Source organism: Sebastes fasciatus, chromosome 14 (genome assembly GCF_043250625.1).
Source record: "Sebastes fasciatus isolate fSebFas1 chromosome 14, fSebFas1.pri, whole genome shotgun sequence".
Lineage (NCBI taxonomy): Eukaryota > Metazoa > Chordata > Actinopteri > Perciformes > Sebastidae > Sebastes > Sebastes fasciatus.
In genome coordinates, this window is record NC_133808.1 from 20,243,018 (window position 1) to 20,264,489 (window position 21,472).

The 21,472-nt window shown below is 39.7% G+C and overlaps 3 protein-coding genes across 4 annotated transcripts; all 3 read right to left on the reverse strand.

Annotated features, from left to right (window-relative positions):
• Positions 1 to 145: 145 nt before the first annotated feature.
• Positions 146 to 9,566, reverse strand: dnajb2 (DnaJ heat shock protein family (Hsp40) member B2). Of its 2 annotated transcripts, XM_074659598.1 has the most exons (11): positions 9,383 to 9,566; positions 7,428 to 7,525; positions 6,786 to 6,895; positions 6,472 to 6,516; positions 6,126 to 6,248; positions 5,736 to 5,810; positions 5,023 to 5,155; positions 4,385 to 4,455; positions 3,959 to 4,231; positions 624 to 705; positions 146 to 474 (listed from the first exon to the last, which is right to left on the reverse strand). In XM_074659598.1, exons 2-10 carry the CDS (start codon positions 7,490 to 7,492, stop codon positions 677 to 679), a joined length of 924 nt encoding a protein of 307 aa, XP_074515699.1. In that variant the 5' UTR covers positions 7,493 to 7,525; positions 9,383 to 9,566; the 3' UTR covers positions 146 to 474; positions 624 to 676. The 2 variants fall into 2 exon arrangements, with proteins under 2 accessions (XP_074515699.1, XP_074515698.1); XM_074659597.1 differs by lacking the exons at positions 146 to 474; positions 624 to 705 and having other exon boundaries at positions 3,080 to 4,231; positions 9,383 to 9,527.
• A 1,922-nt stretch (positions 9,567 to 11,488) lies between these two features.
• Positions 11,489 to 14,994, reverse strand: LOC141782827 (tubulin alpha chain-like). The gene is made up of 4 exons (XM_074659596.1): positions 14,864 to 14,994; positions 13,057 to 13,279; positions 12,731 to 12,879; positions 11,489 to 12,605 (listed from the first exon to the last, which is right to left on the reverse strand). Exons 1-4 carry the CDS (start codon positions 14,864 to 14,866, stop codon positions 11,628 to 11,630), a joined length of 1,353 nt encoding a protein of 450 aa, XP_074515697.1. The 5' UTR covers positions 14,867 to 14,994; the 3' UTR covers positions 11,489 to 11,627.
• An 899-nt stretch (positions 14,995 to 15,893) lies between these two features.
• LOC141782829 (tubulin alpha chain-like) lies at positions 15,894 to 18,644 on the reverse strand. Its single transcript, XM_074659599.1, has 4 exons — positions 18,627 to 18,644; positions 18,151 to 18,373; positions 17,561 to 17,709; positions 15,894 to 17,457 (listed from the first exon to the last, which is right to left on the reverse strand). Exons 1-4 carry the CDS (start codon positions 18,627 to 18,629, stop codon positions 16,483 to 16,485), a joined length of 1,350 nt encoding a protein of 449 aa, XP_074515700.1. The 5' UTR covers positions 18,630 to 18,644; the 3' UTR covers positions 15,894 to 16,482.
• Positions 18,645 to 21,472: the final 2,828 nt, after the last annotated feature.

Genomic DNA, 21,472 nt, shown 5'->3' on the forward strand with positions numbered 1-21,472 from the left:
AGTGTATTACAATAATCCATCCATTATCTGTAACTGCTTATCCTATTCAGGGTACATTACAATAATATACCCTGAATGAACAGGATAAGCGGTTACAGATAATGGAACCCTGATAAAGATAAACTACCATGGACTGATAACAGAGTAGTCAGCAGGACATGCTTTATTTTCTCTGCTTTATATGTTTTGGAACATTTTTCTATTTGTCTTATCCATCAGTTTCTACTTGCAGGCATACTTCAAATTAAAGTTCAGCTGAAACATTGCTACTTAAAGCTCTACGGTTAATGCAGAGATGATAGGTTTCAAAATACAAACTTTCCAGTCTTTCACTCCACAATGAGCTATGTACACTCACTCACACTCATACATGGAAAAACACACATTTGTATCTTTTTATTAAGTGTCGTTCTGCAGGTAGGAGCCATGGTGGGCAGAGAGAGACAAGTGCATCATGTGGAATTGACCTTTGACCTGTGGGAATAGATGTACAAGGACATGTTACACTTTATCAGTATTGCAAATACTGTAGGCATCACCTGATTTAAATATGATGGGACCATCATTTACACATGGCTGATGGGGTAACGTTCAAGGTGCTTCAGGTTCACACTGGTCTTTACCTCAGGGCAGCGTGAGGGCGCAGCACAGCACAGCACAGCACGAGCCAATCAGGTTAGCTTGTGAAGGCCTCGAAGTCTGACTCTGAAACAGGAAGCAGGAAGTGTAAGACAAACAACAACATAAGTCCCAATAATTTGGTACAATAAAGTGCGTTTGTCGCATTACGAATAAAAAAAATAATGTTTTATTTCTCTGATATTCCCAGAGAGATCTATTCACAGCCAATAAAAGCTCATAACATGACATGCAAGACAGGAATTAAAAGGTGATACCAGCATATTGTTAAATTTAAGCAGAAGAAAATACGATAAAATAATATTCTTTCAAATTTGTGAAGCTCTATGCGGACATCTACATGGCAGTTTTTTGTTTTGACAGGTTTTGATGAGAAAATGACTGGAAAACAGAAAAACAAGATTTTGAGTTATTAATTAATTCTTAAAACAACTTAGTTTGCACTGATAAACAGGTGAAACTCTCTTGCACTAAATAAGGTTTAAGTCATCATGGGTGAGCGGAGAGATGAGACAAACAGGAAGACTTGTAATGATCAACATACAGCGTTTGAGGTAAAGGATCAGTATCTAAGTAAAAAGGGGGACACATTGGTTTGGACAGCATACTGAGTGGAATCAATTGTAAGCATACTGATCAAGTTCAATTATTGTTTTTTAAAATTGAATTACAGTATATGCACTCATTTCATTCATATCTACATTTGTTTTAGAGACCCATGAAGAATAATTCAGAGTAAATGAAGGGGGAAGCAGCACTGCAGTTCATTTCCTGTATCGTTGTTAGTTGTAGTATTAGTAATGGTAGTACTAGTATAGCATGAAATCAGTGACAATTAGTGGATAAAGCAGAACTATTACTGCTATATTCTGGATAAAAAAAAAATCAAATATCCCATATATCCTCTTCGGCTCAATCTTTATTTGTTATTTCCCTTTTAACAATCTGAAAATAAAAATAACAAGTCAGTTCAATGTAGTACAAATAATACAGGCCTCCTTCTCAGTCCCTCTCCACACGCAGTTTGGAGAGGAGAAATGATAAACAACTCAGAGACAACAACAATTACTTGATTTTTTTTTTTTTTGTAACTGATGACGTGTTCTAACAGCTTCTTGATTTTTGCCAGTGATGATAGTTATCCTTTAGAAAGCAAAACTCGTGCAATGCAAAATAAATCAAGCATGAAAAATATACGACAACCTGTGCTCTATGAGCAGCGTAGAAGCAGAGCAGGGACTGCCTTTAATAAGGTACTTATTGAGACAGGTGTGTCTTTGAACAGTAGTAAAAAATATATATGTTTTAACATTATTAATGGCACTAGGAATTACTTTTAACACCTTTGTGTTTTGGCACCAACAGTACTTTCTGTTACTTTCAGCATTATTTCACAGATACAGCAACAATCACATTTAAAACTGTTATATTAGTATTCCACTATGAGCGTGTGCGACACATTGAGTTGGCCTGATAATCAGACAGAGTATTAACACTTATTTGAACTATTAATGCAATGTTATTTCAGCAGTCAACAGTCTGTGTAATGTTGCTCACTAAGCAGCTAAACTAGAGCAGGTGGGGATGAGTGTTTTGCTTCAGGTGGTGCTTAATCAACAGATGTTGAAGATGGAAAACGCAGCGACAGCACCTCCCTTACTCTGACAGTTCAAACCAGCCCAAGGGAAATCAAACCTAGCCTTCCCAATGCAGTTGAATTCGACTTCTCTCATTCCCAATCGCTAATGTACAGCTTTGACATTGGCTTTGCTTTAAATACATTCTTTTTTTAACACATAGCACAGTAGTTAAAACATGCAAAGGCACCAAAGGGATCAAAATATGAAAGATCTATATAATGATTATTTATACAATCAGTCATAATGCTGTACACATTGTACACTGTGCTTTCCCTCTCCACCCCCCAATCTACAATCTGACCAAATGTTTTTTAGAAACTGTTTCACGTCTGCCATCATCCTGATGAGCTCTGAGAGGAGCCACCTGTGCTGTTCAGAGACAACAAGGCAAAGGTGAGCTCAATCAGTGCTCCTATAACTAGGAGGGGAGGAGGAACAGTTCTGTTTGCCCTGCTACCAGCCAGACATGTTTCATCCAGTGTGTCTGAAATACAACATTTGAGGAGAAGCAAAGTCCCTGGCTCGCTGTCCCTAATTCTGGTTACCTCACGTCCAATACTTAAATGTCCCTAATCTCCAGCCATCGCCAAATTGGTCACCAAAACAATGGTCATATTTTAGTAAAAGTGTATTGTATTGTACTTGCATTCAATGATACATTCACTCTTTACTATTGCAACCTTGCAACAGTGTAGAAGCTGGGCTACCGGTTTGTTAGTAATTCTGACTGGGAAGCTGGTGTGTATTTACAATGTATTCTTGCAAAATGTGTGTTTGTGCTTCAACTACTTTTTGCTTTTATGTATTCTAGAAATTAGTATCAACAGGTCTTTTTTTTTTTAAACAAACTAAGCTTTAGATTTTGATCTATTGTTTCAGACTGGGCATGTGACACAGTTCTGACACATTTCCTTTGCCAGAGACTCCGCATGAGAAAGTTCTGTGGCGCGGTCTCAACTGAGGCACACAGACAAACACACAATACTCTGCCTTTTACTGGGATTTCAATCCCTACCAATTTGGCCACATCTAAATCCCTCATAATCCCACTCTTTTCAGTCTGCGTAAATAATTGGCAAATTTACATATTGCTGCTCTTTTAGCTGTATTGGCAAATTATATGGAAACGTCTGGATTGGCACTGTGTCAAAGTTGACTCACTCTCTCTTTTAGAGGTGTTAAGGCTGCATTAAAGCCGTGTGACCAGTTGAGGCACTGCCTCAGATTAAGAGTCTGGCCGTCACATAACATTAGAGTCTGGCTGTAGGCAGAACACAGGTAATTATAAAAAAATAAGGCATCCCAAATGCACACACACGCACTGCATTAGCACACAACACACCCACACTTCTTTTTCTTTTTCGAACTGCCATCACTACTTTTCGTGGCAGGTTCAAACTGCTCTCCACTGCTCTGGCTTTGTGGTGTAGTGGTGGTGTTGGTGCTGGTGCTGGTGGTGGTGGTGGATGACTCAGGAGAGAAATCTGCTTCCCTGGTTCCCTTCCCCCCCGTTTCCCACCCACCTCCAGACCCTGAGCCCATTTTAAACTGCTGCTCTTCATGTCTCTCCTCTTCGACAACATTTTTATTAACAGTCACATTAAGTGTAGTCTTAAAAACCTTGTCTCCTTTAAGGCCACCGGTTTTGTCATTCATGGCTTTGCCCAAACTCACAGCACCTGATATGATGTCGGTAACAGCTGCTCTCTGCTGGGCGTCCATTTCTGACAGGCTGCATGCCAAAGCCATCTGCAGGTCTTCGTCGTCTTCGTCATCGTTGCTGTCGCTCGCAACCCCGTAGTTGTAGAAGGGGGCGGCGCTGAATGACCGCTGTGTGGATGAAGAGTGAGATCTGTCGGAATCGGCGGGTGATTTGTTTGGGATTTGTGGCTTCTGAGGCTGTCCCTCTCGTCGGCTCAGCTCCAGCGCGAGGGCCATTTCATCCGCCACACCTGGGGACAACACACGCAACAACAACAACACAGGTGTGCATGTGCATGAGCAACATGGAGTAGCATATGCACTAGCCTGAAGAAAGTGAAGGGATAGAAAATGTTACAAGACCTACGTTTATTTGTGACATCATTCTGAGTCTTTGGTCTTACCATTAATTAGAATGCTCTTTAACACCCCATCCTCCTCAATCTCTGTTCTTTCCTGCCCGTTCTCCTTTATCCTGTAAGCAAGACAAATACACAGATAAAAGTAAAAGTATGTGTGTGTGTCACTGTGTTTGGTACTTTTTCTAATCAAACATAAATGCAGACTTGTATACTAACTTATTAGGGCTACAATGATGGCTCCACAGTCATATTTTGTAGTTATTTTCAAAACAAAACAGAAGCAAAATTACTTAAATATCCAGTTGCATTCAAATAAAATTCAAAACACAACGGGAAGGACAATTAAATAGTTTACAGAACTTGTTTTATATCTTCAGGTTTGCAGTTATATAACATTTGCATACAAAATGCCATCACGCCCTAGGCAAGATAAAAAACTAGAAATGTAAGAATACTTTCCAAATCAGAAACTACAGTTTCAACTTAGTTTCAGTGACGTTTGTTACATTTAGAGAATTTTGAAAGTTTAGGAAAATTAAATTGTACTTAATTGTGACAAATTTCAAATAATTTTCTAAAATATTTCACTTTTTTTAATCCTTGTTGGGATAAAAAAGTCATAAAATATAAAAAAAAAACAACAACTCATATTTCCCAGGTTGGGTAACTTTATTACGTACTTCTTGGTGGTGGTGCGTTTGCCATTTATGATGCGAGTGGAGGTAGAAACTGATTTGAAGTTGCCCATCCCTCCGCCCATGCTGTCCATCCCATCCAGACCTCCCATGGAAGAGGAGAAGGAGGAAAAATCAACTGAAGGAGGACAGATGATCAGGAAGAGAAGAGAAAAAAAGAGAGACTGATTCATTTTGATGTATCATTGCGTGTATAGAAATGCACAACGGGGTGTCCAAATATGAGAAAATAAGGAAAAAATAATGAGAAAAACATTTTGTCCACAAAATCCATGACCCCTGGTTAGGTGAGTTACACCAGTGAGGTACCTGGTAGTGTAGATTGGAGCGTACATAAGTATCTGTGCTATGATTACATGGATTTCAATGTACATTTTGCATTCATTTATAAACACGTTAAACTTTTGACTGTAACTGTATGTGTGTAACTGACTGTATGTTTGAGGTGTCAATTTTAACTGATGACACCGTTTCCCTTGTTACAGAGAGTGTTAAAGTCTGGTAGCCTTCTATCTCTTGAACAAAAAGAAGGTTTACATGTTGACAAATATAAAAACACAGTTCCCTCCTATTTCAGCAGTTGTTCAGCGGCAGTGCTTTCGACATTGTGGCTACGATACGATATGCCATGTCTAATTCGACAACTACAGTACAAGTTACTGTAGTCGCCATGCAACTTTTATCATGTAACTGTTTACCTCCGGCTGAAGGAAAAGAAAAGAAGCGACTGGGGCCGAAGTGAGAGGACGGGCCTCCAAAGGGTGGGAAGTCATCTGGATGAGAGAAAGAGAAAGAGAGACACTTATAATTACGTAAACACTTTACTGTTAGGTAAGGTGTAATATTACATTATTTTTTTTTATATTAACTAACTAAGAAGTTAGACTTCAGTGAAGCAATGGGATCTTATGTGTATGTTTTGCTCCACAAGTGAAGGAATACAAAAAGGAGGTTTTCCCAAAGTACGATAAGCAGACTCCCAAAGTCATGTACAGGTGTCCAGAGGGGACCCATCAAAAAGTAGTAACTCATAACAAAAATCATAAAAATGCTGATATAACCCCACATGAATATTGTGTATGACTTACCGAAGAAGTTAGCGAAGGGATCCTGGCCGCTAAAAAACTCTCTGAACACCTCATCTGGGTTGCGGAATGTGTAGCTGAATCCTGGGCTATCAGTTGAAAAGTTGTTTGAGCTGCTGGAGAAACCTGGAAAATGAAGTCGTCGGGGTCAGGTGGACGAGGAGCAACCAAGTGGGAGAAAGAGTAGATGGAGGAAATACAAGACATATTAGGGGGTCAGAATGGGGGAAAGTGAATAAAATGGAGGGTGCAGGAAACGTAAGGAAGGGAATGAGGAGAAAGGCAACAGCAAAGCGAGTGAGGAGGGAAGAAGGAAAGGTAATGGAAGCAATAATATGTCATTGTTTACCTGTGGGTCGCGTTTCATAGCTGTCATGTGCATCACGTTTACTCTCTGTAGTAGAGGAACAGAGTACAATTTAATGATGGAATAAAAACCCATAGATGTCTCTTTCTCTTTTTCTCATACAAACACCCAACACACACATTACAAATAGAACTACTATGTTAGAAACTGATTTATGGGCTCTATGAATGAAGTTCCTCCCTGAAGAGCCTGACATCATCACACAGAGATTCATGACTCACAGCATCACTACAGATCAACCCACAACACACACATATATATAAATATATATAAAGATCCACAGTGCCCTGACTTACTGTCAGACAGGACTTCATAGGCCTCAGACAGTTCTTTGAACTTTTTCTCTGCTTCCTCTTTGTTGTCTGGATTTTTGTCTGGATGCCATTTCAGCGCCAGTTTCCTATACCTGAACTCACAACAAAAACATTGACTCGTGCATACAAGTAAATATATAGAGATAAAGACATGTACAAGTAGTACTATGGTCTCCTCTATAACAACAAACAATGCACTGTGGAGAGCCTCAGAGAAATAAGACACCAGACCACTGAGGCCATTCCATGTTTTTGAGGAGTCTGTGTTTTTCATACCAGTGGTTCTCAACCCTCTAATTATGGGTTTAGTTACAATGTATACTGAGATATTTTTGGTGTTTTGACATTTTTATCCCACATGTTCAGAATACTTTTGTTTGAAATCTAATTAAAATGTGCTCTGAACTGATGTTCATAAAAATCCAGACACATAAAACTAAGAAACTGCTAATTTTGAGGCCAACTCAAATTGTTCAAGGCTTACGTATATAACCTGGCGGTGTTACAGTAAGAAGATAAACTCCAAATATATTCTCATTAACTGTATTTTATATTCAAGTAAAGGTGTTTTATTCTTGTTTATGAGTTGTATAAAGTGAGTCCTAATGCTTGAGAGATACTCACGCCTTCTTGATGTCCTCCTGAGAAGCTGTTTTGGACACTCCCAAGACGTTGTAGTAATCCACCATGTTGCCTCCTGTCGCTCCTCACCACACCGCCCCCTGAAAGGAAAGTTTTCTTTTTAAATACAGAATATACTCAACTCTGATTGGACACACACATCCCCCCTTTTTATCAAATTCTTGGTATCTGTGGTATTTCCTAAACTCCAAAAAAGGAAAAGAAACAGCTCTATGCTCATTATTTATTTAATTTGCAGACAAGAGGTCATATACAACAGGGGCAGTCTAAGGGATGGCTAAAGAAGGCTATGTGTAATGTAAACATAGCCGTTTATCATTCTGTACACCAAGTGTTGACAAATACAGATTATGGAAACATGTAATGACCTTTTTTTGTAAGTAGATCATTCAATTTTGCCTGTTTAGACCTTTTTCTCAGGACTTGTTTGACATCTCCCTCACTATAGAAAACTATAAGCTACTAGTTAATTTGACAATAGTACTATATACCATGGAGTTACTCTGCATTATATTAATTAACAGTCTCTTCTGCACTATATTCACTTTTTTAATAGTCCTGTATCACAGCTGTTACCCTGCACTATATTCAGTTTTAACAGTTTTCTTCATCTCCTTGTATTTTTATATCTGGTATATTTTTTTGTACTTTGTACTTTGTACTACTAACTTTTTTACTGCATTTTTGCTAACATGTTTTGAACTATGGAACTGTGTTGCTGGAAACTTGAATTTCCCTCGGGATCAATAAAGTTACTATCTATCTATCTATCTATCTATCTATCTATATATATATATATATATATATATATATATATATATATATATATATATATATATATATATATATATATATACATATACATAGAGATCAGTTAATTTCATTGAATCACTGACATGTTTCTTCTAATGTTACATACTAAATAAATTAAGGAGGACTTCTTTTTATGTTCTGCACAGGCTTAATTAGCTGGATGCATATATAATATATATATAATATATATATATAATATATTATATATTATGTATGCAGAAAATGTTTTTATTTTAACCTTAAAATAAAATAGCATTTTCCAGCATATAATGTATATAATATATAAACATATAATTGAATTGAATAGATCAATGACAATGGTATATATACATAGAGATCAGTTAATTTCACATGTATCTCTCTATGTTTTTCTTTTAATCTTAAAATAAAATTGCATTTTTTATTTATCATTAATACTTGAAAGTGTGTTAATTTCATTGACTCACTGACATGTTTCTTCTAATGTTACACACTAAATAAATTAAGGAGGACTTCTTTTATGTTCTGCACAGGCTAAATTAGCTGGATGCATATTTATATATATATTATTTATGCAGAAAATGTTTTTCTTTTAACCTTAAAATAAAAAAAAATAAAAAAATTTAATCATTTTATCATTAATACTTGAAAGTGTGCCCATGAAATGACAAGACCTCAGTATAGTTCCATTATAGCTACACTGTCAAGAGTCAGCATGCAAACCCACCATGCCAATCTCATGAATGGACTTGGAACAGTTTTAGGGCAGCAGCAGCATGGGGACTTCCAAACTGAGGTAAAATAACTAAACTTAACTTAACTATGCCTCTCTCGAGAACAGCCATGCGCTCACACGAGTATTATTATTACTATGTTATTTCTAGCAGTCAGGCATCTGACAACAACTGCTGCTGACATGACAGCAGGCCTACAGACACTAACTTACCCAGGCACAGTGAGCTGCATATATAGCCTATATAGACTCACTACATTAGAAATAAAGGGTAGCATTAATAGTATTTGATATTGACACAATCATGGTAAAGTTGAAGCCTGATAAACTGCAGGAGGTAGAGCCTACATGGTGTATTGTGTGGTGGTATAGCCACAACTTGTGACGACTAGCTGAAGCTATGTGGACCTACCGTGAGTCTACAGCAGCCTCCTCCTCTCGGTGCCTCTCTCTCTCTCCGTCGCCACCGACACAAACACTTTATTCTACCGACACAATCCGTCCGCAGTGTTTACCGTTATACCGTCTACTACTACCGGTCCTCCTCCTCAGCAGGTAAACAAGCGGACAGCCGAGCTATACGTCACGATCAGCTGGGAGAGACGCGTCTGGAACATGCGAGTTGATGATGATCGGTAGAGACCGGTGACCGGAGACCCGCCCTGTCTGTCTGTCTGTCTCAACCACCGCCTGTTGCTCCGTGCTGCTTAATGTGGCTTCACCAATGATAACACCAGCAGCTTCTAATGGTAGTCACGGAAACCGATGATGATTACGTCATGTTGACAGATAAATAGGGGAGACCGGGGGGCAATTGTACACATTCCTAAGGTATGATGTCATTAATCAAAAAACTATATTTGGATAAAAAAAATGTATGTAGGTAACTTGTATTTGTGTTCTAACAGGATGTTTTTACGAGCAATGTTACAGTCAAAATATTGATTGAAACACTATAAGTTAAATGTTACATCTGCCCCCATGTGCATGGGCAATTGTAACAGTGTATGGGGGGACAATTGTAACAATACAAGGACCACAATGAATATAGATATAGTTAAAACAATTAAATATCCATTGAAAAATTAATTACTTTCATACCTAAAAAAAAAGTCTTGGCAGAAAAAACTTTTTTTCACAGCAGCCATTTTGAAATGTAATTGCACAGTAAACACAGGTGTAATACAAAAATATAATAATAATAATAATAATAATAATAATAATAATAATAATAATAATTGTTTTTATTTTTATTTTTATTTTTATTTTTATTTTTATTATTATTATTATTATTATACAATTTAATATCCATGAAAATTCAATTACTTTCATACCTCAAAAACAAAAGTCTTGGCAGAAAAAACTTTTTTTCACAGCAGCCATTTTGAAATGGAATTGCACAGTAAACACAGGTGTAATAGATAATATAATAATAATTCTTCTTCTTCTTCTTCTTCTTCTTCTTCTTCTTCTTCTTCTTCTTCTTCTTTTTCTTCTTCTTCTTCTTCTTCTTCTTCTTCTTCTTATTATTATTATTATGGCCCTGTTCCATTTAGGTGGGTCAAGGCCCTGGTATTGTGCATGCTGGCTCACTGGAATGGCTGTGACACTAAATACAACGGGACCATAATTAATTTGATCAATTGCGCTTCTGTTTACCCTGCAACTACATGTCAAAATGTTTCTGTGAAATTAGCCTATAGTTCTGTTCTTAAGATTTTAATAACATAACTTTTAATTCTAATGGGGTATTTTTACACTGTGATACTACTGTAATACTTTTATTTAGGTAAAGGAGCTGGATTCTTCAATGCTGACCATAACTACAGATAAGTGCACCCATATATATGAGCAGAATATATTACATTTAGTAGACCAGAGAAGTGTAGCCAACCACAAAGTAGACTTTTAGTTCAAAGTGTGACTCATCAGGATCACATGATGAGTTCATGGACTGGTCAGTCGTGTCTAAATGACTAAACCTATTTATACACAGCCCAAGGATGAGTAAACTAACTCACTCAACTTTATTAGCTGGTCACATTGCTCCCATCTGGTGGTTGATGGAAGCAACTGCATGTACAAGGCCGGCCCAGCCCATTGTATACTTTGTGACAAATCAAAAGGCAGGAAATTGGCAAAGGTAGAGATACTGGAATTTTCTTTTGTAAACGAATGGGAGCTGCATGTAAACAGTCACTCTGAAATCCAGCAAAACACTGCTGGAAAAATCCACTCTATTAATAGAAAATATATACAACGAAATGTATAGTGTAGATTGTTTTATCCATGTTTACTCTGACGCAAATATTCCTTCGGGCACAATGATTTTGTTTTGCCCAAGTATTTTGTCTATGTACCTTTTTTAGACAGTAATCCTTGTAATTGTCACCACAGTGCTATTGATATGTTACCAGTTAATAGTCTGAGATCACTCTAGATGACTCAGTATAAAAGGTTTTAGGCTAGCAAGGTGTGCCAAGCGATGGACAAGTTCAGGAATGATCACAATTCATCATTTAAAAGGCTCATGAGAAAATTTTATTGATAATACTGATATTGATCACCACCACAGGTTATCAGAGTGTTGCTGGGAATGTGTCACATTGATGATCCCTTTTGGAATATGTAGTAAAGCCCTGATGATGTTTGGCCCTTCAATACTCCTCTCCCTCTTCATCCTCCTCTCCCATGCTGTCAGTGCCAACCTCTTCGTAATCCTTCTCCAGGGCAGCCATGTCTTCTCTGGCCTCTGAGAATTCTCCCTCCTCCATGCCCTCCCCAACATACCAGTGGACGAAGGCTCTCTTGGCGTACATGAGGTCAAACTTGTGGTCGAGACGGGCCCAGGCCTCAGCGATGGCTGTTGTGTTGCTCAGCATGCACACAGCCCTCTGCACCTTGGCCAGGTCTCCTCCAGGAACCGCCGTTGGAGGCTGATAGTTGATGCCCACCTTGAAGCCTGTTGGGCACCAGTCCACAAACTGGATGGTGCGTTTGGTTTTGATGGCAGCAATGGCGGAGTTGACGTCTTTGGGCACCACATCGCCACGATACAGCAGACAGCAGGCCATGTATTTACCATGACGAGGATCACACTTCACCATCTGATTAGCTGGCTCAAAGCAAGCATTAGTAATGTCAGCAACCGACAGCTGCTCGTGGTAGGCTTTCTCTGCAGAGATGACTGGAGCATAGGTGGCCAGAGGGAAGTGGATACGAGGGTAAGGCACCAAGTTGGTCTGGAACTCTGTCAGGTCAACATTCAGGGCTCCGTCAAAGCGAAGTGAGGCTGTGATTGAAGACACAATCTGGCCAATGAGCCTGTTGAGGTTGGTGTAAGTCGGCCTGTCAATGTCAAGGTTCCTGCGGCAGATGTCGTAGATGGCCTCGTTGTCCACCATGAAGGCACAGTCGGAGTGCTCCAGGGTGGTGTGGGTGGTCAGGATGGAGTTGTAAGGCTCCACTACGGCTGTGGAGACTTGGGGGGCTGGGTAGACGGCAAATTCAAGTTTTGATTTCTTTCCGTAATCAACAGAGAGTCTCTCCATAAGCAGGGAGGTGAAACCTGAGCCGGTGCCTCCACCAAAGGAGTGGAAGATTAGAAATCCCTGCAGCCCAGTGCACTGATCAGCCTGAAAGGAAAATATGCCTTGATTACTTAAAATCCCACTTTAGTTGCAAGATATCAGAAGGTATGAAGTCACATGAAAAGTCACCAAAATGCTAAAGCTGTCCAGCAAGCTAACTGAACTCTCACCAGTTTACGAGTCCTGTCCAGAACCAGGTCAATGATCTCCTTGCCAATGGTGTAGTGTCCTCGGGCGTAGTTGTTGGCAGCATCTTCCTTTCCTGTAATCAGCTGCTCAGGGTGGAACAGCTGCCGGTATATTCCTGTACGCACCTCATCTATGAAAGGAAAAAAAACAAGGGTAAGAGCCAACGTCCACGGGGTATGAATGTTTTAAACATAGTATACAGTATCATCAGCATACAGTATACCTTATCTTTTATAAATTAGGAGTAGTGAAGTCAAGTGAATATGTACGTTCATGTTTATTTACACACTATTTACACATTACTGACCGATGACAGTGGGTTCCAGGTCGACAAAGATGGCTCTGGGAACATGCTTTCCTGCCCCTGTCTCGCTGAAGAAGGTGTTGAATGAGTCATCTCCTCCTCCAATAGTCTTGTCACTGGGCATCTGTCCGTTGGGCTGGATCCCATGTTCCAGACAGTACAGCTCCCAGCATGCATTGCCCATCTGGGTTCCGGCTTGGCCGACGTGCATTGAAATACACTCACGCTGAATACAAGAAGGGAGAGAGATTAGTTAAAGGAGAATGCAAGTATTACTGCATTAGCTTTAAAGGTGCAGTGTGTAGGATTTGGCGGCATTTAGCGGTGAGGTTGCAGATTGCAACAAAGTGAAACTCCTCCCATGTGCCAAGTGACTGGCTCTGTGAAGAGGACCTGCTCCGTATGTAGATATACTGTAAATGGCTCATTCTAAGGTTACGAAAACAAGCTAAAGAAAACATACTTATGACTATTATATTCCATTTCTGTCAATAGATCCCCCTAAATAAATACTACAATACTTCCTTTAACTATTTCCTGATCCAACACTAACTGCTTACAAATAATTGGGGATTTTTACAGTATGTGTCACTCAGCTCACGAGTACATTCAGTTGAGTGGTTTCATGCCTCACATTTCATATAAAAAAAAGGGCAAAAGAACATGTGTTGTATTTCATTACTGCTCTATGGCGTGTATGGTCTTTCGTTGAACTTGAATCTTTTGTATGATGTCTGCACTCGGAACTCAGTTCGGAGAGGAAACAGCTTAGTTGGCAAAGAAATGTTGACTGTTGAGTACTGTGTGCCAGAGCAAAACATTGAAGCTTTCAGCTGCTGAAAGTGCATGTGAGCGAGCCAACATTTAAATGAAAGCAGCTATTAGATTGTCCAGAGTCTGCACTCTTTAGTTGTTTTGGGAAAATCCAGCAAACGTGGGCAGGAAATGTAAATGGAATCGAGTTTTAAAAGCCCTAAGAACCCATTTTATGGAGTTTTCCCACTACAAAGTGGAAACTAAGGTCATATGTGGCAGACAGGAAGACTATGCCTTCTCCCATTTCCCCATCATGTATCTCCTCCCTTTCCTCGTCCCCTCCCCGTTTCTGTCTCTCTCCTCCCCCATCCTGTCCAGCTGCGTAGTTCTATGTAACAGTCAGGGATGTCTCCCTCTCTCTCTCCCTCTCTCCACATCTCTCTCCAACCAAAAACTCCTAACAGCTGCAAAATGGCTTCCAAGTAACTCATACGGCCCAGGCCAGACCACTCCTCTTTTCTCTGTTCTTTCTATCCATCCCCCTCACTGCCACGATTACCCTGATCACTCCTTCTTATATTCAAGATGACTTTAAATCCTCGATAAACACATAAGACTCCAGTATTTCTTTCTCCTTTATGTTTCCTGCTTTATGACTAGCTGTAGTATACATCAAACAAAACATGACAACGCAAACTCATAAAGTACATGTCATCTGACCTACATTGAGTGCAGACATGACTCATGGGGTTTAGGCCTATTGTAGCCATATGTAACTATCACATGGCATTCCTCTCCCTGAATTCTCACCAGACATGCCCTAAAAAGTTTCATTACATAAATTCAGCTCAAAACTACAGTCCCTTAATAGGATATAGCTGCTTTTGTATCAGTAACCTTAAACTCCACAGCAGAGGCCTCATGAGCATTAAAGAGGCCCAGCTGTTTAATCCATCTAATGCTGAGAAACAGAGATAAAGGGAGGCTGCAGGGAAGAGAGAGAGGAGAGTGGAAATATCAAGGCTACGTCATCATCAGCCAAGCTGTTACTCACCATTATGTCTGCTGGTCCTTCGACTGACGTTGAGGATTCAGATACAAGGCAGAAGTGAGGAGGAGAGGGAGAGTCAGGACTTATATAGGCAAGGATGTGGAGGGGGCAGGCAGGAAACTACGGCAAGCAGCTGCAGAGGGAGCTCGCTGTAGGGAGCAGCAGTTTAAAAAAAAAGAAGAAGAGGGAAGTCCTTAATGTCGTGTTATCCGCCCTTACAGTTATCTGCTTTGACTGTCAGTTTGAGATTAGACACTTTCATCTTCTTCATGAGCACTTTGCCCCTATTTTCTTATGTTGTGTGTGAGAGAGTTTAATTACATACAACGCTTAAATGAATTGTTACGTTGGGGAATTTACCCATAGCATGCACAATGTTCACCCCTGAAGATTTCTCAATATATAATACAGTAAATTATGCTTATTTTATGCATGCATCTGTACCCACACACTCACCAACACACACATACACCCTTTGTCTGTATTAAATCGTTGAATTAATAACCACACAAACTGGAAAAAATTTAAAGTCTATGAAGTTCTTTGTTCTTAAAGAGGACCTATTGTGCTCATTTTCAGGTGCATAATGCCATTTTTTGGTTTGCTGTGATTGGTCAGCTGAACCAAACTCTTCGGACTCCGCTCCAGCTCCACTCTAACTAGCTTTGTTTGAGGGTGTGCCAAACTAGCCGCTAGGCAGGTATTAAGCAAGTGTATTACTTGGTGACATCACCACGTTACGGAAGAAAAGGACGGACTTCAAGCAAGGCGTCTCAGCCAGTTCAGGAGTGTTTCTGTTGAGGAGAGTAACTCCCTTTTTGGCGTGGACTTTGGGCTTTGTAACTTTGCAGACCTTTCACATGCATAAAAAACTATATAACACACTAAAGGAAAGGGAAAAAGAACAAAAGCATAATAGGTCCGCTATAATAATTAAATGTAAAAGACATGCTTTAATGATAGGAAAAGTAAATGTTGAGCAGTAATGTGAGATGACACAAATGACACGCAGTGGTTCAGTTTATTCAGCTAATCAGAATACACAAAAAAAACATCACAATGGCACAATGGCACACACATTTGAAGCAAAGTTTCTGCTTGTCCTTGGTACAACTTTTCGACAGCCCTCCTGGTATCACAGAGCTGTGATTCACACATAACTGGGATCCTATTGTTGCTGCAGGCCGCTGTCTGAGTGCGTGCTACACAAACAACACCAGCAAGCGAGTGAGTCATTTATTTTCTCTCCCTCCCGCTCTCACACAGTCACAGCTGAATGGCATATAGAAACCGACATAGGAGCCCTTTCATAACTTACATTCCACATGAGAGAGGATAGTGGGGGGGAGGTGCACAAAAGAAAGGGTTTGGTCTAAGTTTCTGAATCTGATACGGCGGAAAGAAAAGATCTTTAAAGGCCCAAAATATAATATGTCTAAAGACAAAGATAATGTTAATAATAAGGATCTTTCAAATGTGTTATTTTTCTTAACCAAGTTGTTGGTTTATTTATACATTTGACCCACATTTTTCTTCACTACAACAAACTACAGTAAATGTCCCATTTTAAAACCAGGATTAAATATCAATTTACTTTGGTTTAAATACAGGCCTCAGGAAAGTCAGTATTCCTCTCCTTCATCCTCCTCCTCTGCGTTGTCAGTGCCAACCTCTTCATAATCCTTCTCCAGGGCGGCCATGTCTTCTCTGGCCTCTGAGAACTCTCCCTCCTCCATGCCCTCCCCAACATACCAGTGGACGAAGGCTCTCTTGGCGTACATGAGGTCAAACTTGTGGTCGAGACGGGCCCAGGCCTCAGCGATGGCTGTTGTGTTGCTCAGCATGCACACAGCCCTCTGCACCTTGGCCAGATCTCCTCCAGGAACCGCCGTTGGAGGCTGATAGTTGATGCCCACCTTGAAGCCTGTGGGGCACCAGTCCACGAACTGGATGGTGCGTTTGGTTTTGATGGCAGCAATGGCAGAGTTGACGTCTTTGGGCACCACGTCGCCACGATACAGCAGACAGCAGGCCATGTATTTACCGTGACGAGGGTCACACTTCACCATCTGATTGGCTGGCTCGAAGCAGGTGTTGGTGATGTCAGCCACTGACAGCTGCTCATGGTAGGCTTTCTCTGCAGAGATGACTGGAGCATAGGTGGCCAGAGGGAAGTGGATACGAGGGTAGGGCACCAAGTTGGTCTGGAACTCTGTCAGGTCAACATTCAGGGCTCCGTCAAAGCGAAGCGAGGCTGTGATTGAAGACACGATCTGGCTGATGAGCCTGTTCAGGTTGGTGTAAGTCGGCCTGTCAATGTCTAGGTTCCTGCGGCAGATGTCGTAGATGGCCTCGTTGTCCACCATGAAGGCACAGTCGGAGTGCTCCAGGGTGGTGTGGGTGGTCAGGATGGAGTTGTAAGGCTCCACCACTGCGGTGGAGACCTGGGGGGCCGGGTAGATGGCAAACTCAAGCTTGGACTTTTTACCATAATCAACAGAGAGTCTCTCCATCAGGAGGGAGGTGAAACCTGAGCCAGTGCCTCCACCAAAGGAGTGGAAGATGAGGAATCCCTGCAGGCCAGTGCACTGATCTGCCTGTAATAGAATGTAAAAAGTAATTCACAAATCATTTAGTCTAGCAAAAAACAAGTTTAATATACTAGAAATATGCAGCCTCAGCACTCTCAGATTGTCTCACCAGTTTACGAGTCCGGTCCAGAACCAGGTCAATGATCTCCTTGCCGATGGTGTAGTGTCCACGGGCGTAGTTGTTGGCAGCATCTTCCTTTCCTGTAATCAGCTGCTCAGGGTGGAACAGCTGCCGGTAGGTTCCTGTACGCACCTCATCTGGAGATAGATAAATGATAGACAAACAGATTTATTGATTGAGTGATTCTAAAGTTGAATCACAATCAAGAGCTTGACATTAAACATTTGGCAAAAGAAAACTTTGTTCTAATAATAAAGAGTATCATCTGCATAAATGTTTATTTTTTTGTACAACGAAAATCATAATTACTGTATGCTATCCTCGTGTTTTATTTCCTGTCAAAATGTTAACATGTATGCATTTATTGTAAAGAAATGAATGTGATGTTGCAGTGGTCATCCTTGTGTTTTACATTTTAACAATGTTGTTACATTAAATTGTTTTTAATGTAAAGAATTGCAAATTTACGCAGATGAAAAATGCAACAAGCCTCAACCCAATGTTCATTCTCTAATATAGTTTTGTTAATAATGAAACAACATAAATATATGATGTAATATATCATAACAGGCACTGACCTATGACAGTAGGTTCCAGGTCGACATAGATGGCTCTAGGAACATGCTTTCCCGCCCCTGTCTCGCTGAAGAAGGTGTTGAAGGAGTCATCTCCTCCTCCATTAGTCTTGCCACTGGGCGCATGTCCGTCGGGCTGGATCCCATGTTCCAGACAGTACAGCTCCCAACATGCATTGCCAATCTGAGCCCCAGCTTGGCCCACATGAACAGAGATACATTCACGCTGCAGAGAGCGAGCAACACTGTTCAATTACTAAACACAAAAAACTGTTTACTTTCCACATTTCTGCTACACAGAATTTTATTTAACTGCTTAAATTCCAGAAATCACATTCTACTCTCTGTCATGGGCTGCTGCAGATTAAAAAAAAAATACTTTCATATCTCACACAAAATTATTGAACAAATATACAGTACATCCCACAATTGTTAATAAGTACTTGCAGTAAGTTTCACACTAGTAAACCACACCTTACCATAGTTTATGTCTCTTCTCCAATGTCCAAGGTATCGGTAAGAAGATGTAGTGCTGGAGCCAGCTGTGCTAGTCAGCTTTTTTATACCTGCAGCTTAAGGTGAGCAGTGATTTGATCTGAGCTGTAATCAGAGAAGCTACTGATGAGACCAGGATAAGATCATCCGCTTGACAGGCATACACACAATGCAAAAGGAGGTCACCACCCTGTTCATTGTGTGAGTCTGTGAGTGCTGGTGTGTAGATGTGCACCTCATATTTCAGAAAGCAGAAGCTCAGATGAGGGAAAGGTAACCTAATGTAGTTCCACCTGGCACTTTCTAATATATGACTTTATGATGTAGCTTATGACTGTTGCTTTTTTTTGTATAACATTGATGCAACAGTGTCAGAAAGAATCATCACTGTCAAATAACGGTGTACCCTATGTCATTTTGAAAATTTGGGATTGAGGTATAGTGGAAACAATACAGTTATGTATTGACTTTTTCAATGCATGTTTAAATTGTTATGTTATGTGACCTTTATGTATTAATATGTGGAAACTTGAATTTGATGGTTAAATACATGAATTTGAACACAGAATTAGCAAAAATTACACTAAACTTCAAGTAGATGCATTATTGTTCTTTTTATTCTGAAAATCTGTGTCGAAACTCGCATACAATACATGCAAAAAATAGAAGATGAGACGTAATTTTTGTTAAAATGCATCTACCTCCAAGCATGTAACGTCTTTCCTGAATCTCAGCGGTACCTTTAACGAGCTAAAATGTAAATTTTTTATCAAAAGAAAATACCTTCTTTGTCAAACATACCAGTTTCCCACAGTCTTTAGTTGTAATGACCTGTCAGTCTTTACGAAGCAAAACAATATATATGAAACCTGCTCCTCCTTCCCTAGTTCTGCTGTCTCTTGGGAGAGCAGTGAAACTGAATACATAAAAACTGCCTCATAAAGCGTCAGCTGACTGAGTGGAGTAAACAGCAACTGCCTGCCAGATTTGTTTCACTATACACAACATAAAAGTCAACCACAGAAACAGTGCATAAATAAGAAGAAAAAAGGACAAAATCATGGTTATTTAAGTCCACCATGCTACATACTATATTTGTACCCAATAGGTTGTTTAGCTCACATGTTCACACGTCTACTCAACATGAGTTTCAGTTGGCCAGCAGTGCAGCATAAATGCATGTTTCAGTTGGCTGGAATAACCTAATTTGGTGATACAATGCCATGACTCAAAGGCAGAACGCTCTGCTCTTTTATCTAAAACAAGTCAAACCACTTTCAATTCCAGCGGGCATCCACTGTATTATCGGAATGTTGACTCAGTATAATCTACTGTTTTGAGATACACCACTTTGGCAATTTGTGGCTTTCTTTGTTCACAAACGTCATGCAGACTTCCTCCTCGCTGTCACGACATGAGAGTTATTTTCATCGAAAAAAAGCAATGGTTGTCAGTCAAAAGTCTGCTGGTTGTGAACATATTTGTGAGTGACCACTACTCATTATAAGTCAGTCAGTTTCCCCTCTTGAGGCTATGAGACTCGTCTATAACAAATAAAATAATTGATCTCAGTTTCACATTAACACAAAGCTCAAGTAGCACTCTGGTGTAAATGGAAATGTTTTGTCAAATTAAAACACTTTGTTGCTTAACACATGCACCTGGTTTTATTACCTTTCAGAGAAGACCGAGATGATTCTAATTATTATATGATTATTTTTTAATACCGTACAACACAAAATATAACAACCATGAAGACTTTTCTACCAAATCCCTAGGTCATATTCTGTCAGCTGAAGTATTGTTAAAAATGACCGGTAAAGCTTGCACCTCTCTGTTGTCCTCTTTCTTTGCCCTAATAGGTGTTCCCGGAATCATAAAGCTACAGTATGTCCCACTTCCTTTGTTTGAGTTTCAAGCAACGCCCCACAATTAAACCTTTTCACTAATAGGTCATAATAACGCCGGTGCTGGCAAGAATGAAAGTGGCCCAGAGCAGGACAAAAATGTGAAATGAAGAGATAATTTGCAAATTTTTTGAGGTCATGATGAATAAATATGTTTAATTTATTTTTATAAATGCAATTTTATTGAGCATTAGAAATTAGAATCGTACAATGCCAATTTACACAGAAAGCAGAAGATTGTCATAAATACAAAAACACTTTGCAGGACCCGCTGTAGTGGTGGAAAAAAAAAAGACTTCTATTTTAAGATGTCACATGGACTGTCTGCTACACTTTTTACTCATTGAGTGACTCATGGTGAAGCAACTACGACCTCTAGCTTTCAAATGGTTGCAGTGACAGCAGATCCAGTAAAAATGGCAGTCTGAGGAGGGCTGCTGTTATAGTAGATCGGTTTGCAGGACGTTCGTCCCACCCTCAAGATAACTGACTGTAGGCGTGACCCTTACATAGCCTACACATACAACACATACAAGTGGCAAGAAGGGCAGTTTGAAAATATGGGATGGGCGGGATTGGATTTCCTGGGGTTTTGAAATTACAGCAAAGCAATTAAAATGTGATTACCTAACATATTGGAAAATAAAATGGATGCATACTGGCATGAATGATTAATGCAAAAAGAATAAATTGTGGTTCCGTGTTTCCCTACACACATTTTATTATTGATAGTGTGGAGATGACTTTAAAGAGCATTAAGCCCATCATCATGTAAGGAAACTCTGAGACTTACTGCTGCATATGAATTAAACAATGTATGAGGCAATGTAATTGACCAGTTAAATGAATAAATAAATAAGCAGAGCAGTGTATCTGGAGATTATGAAATAATAATAATAATAAAATGATAAAAAAAAAATATA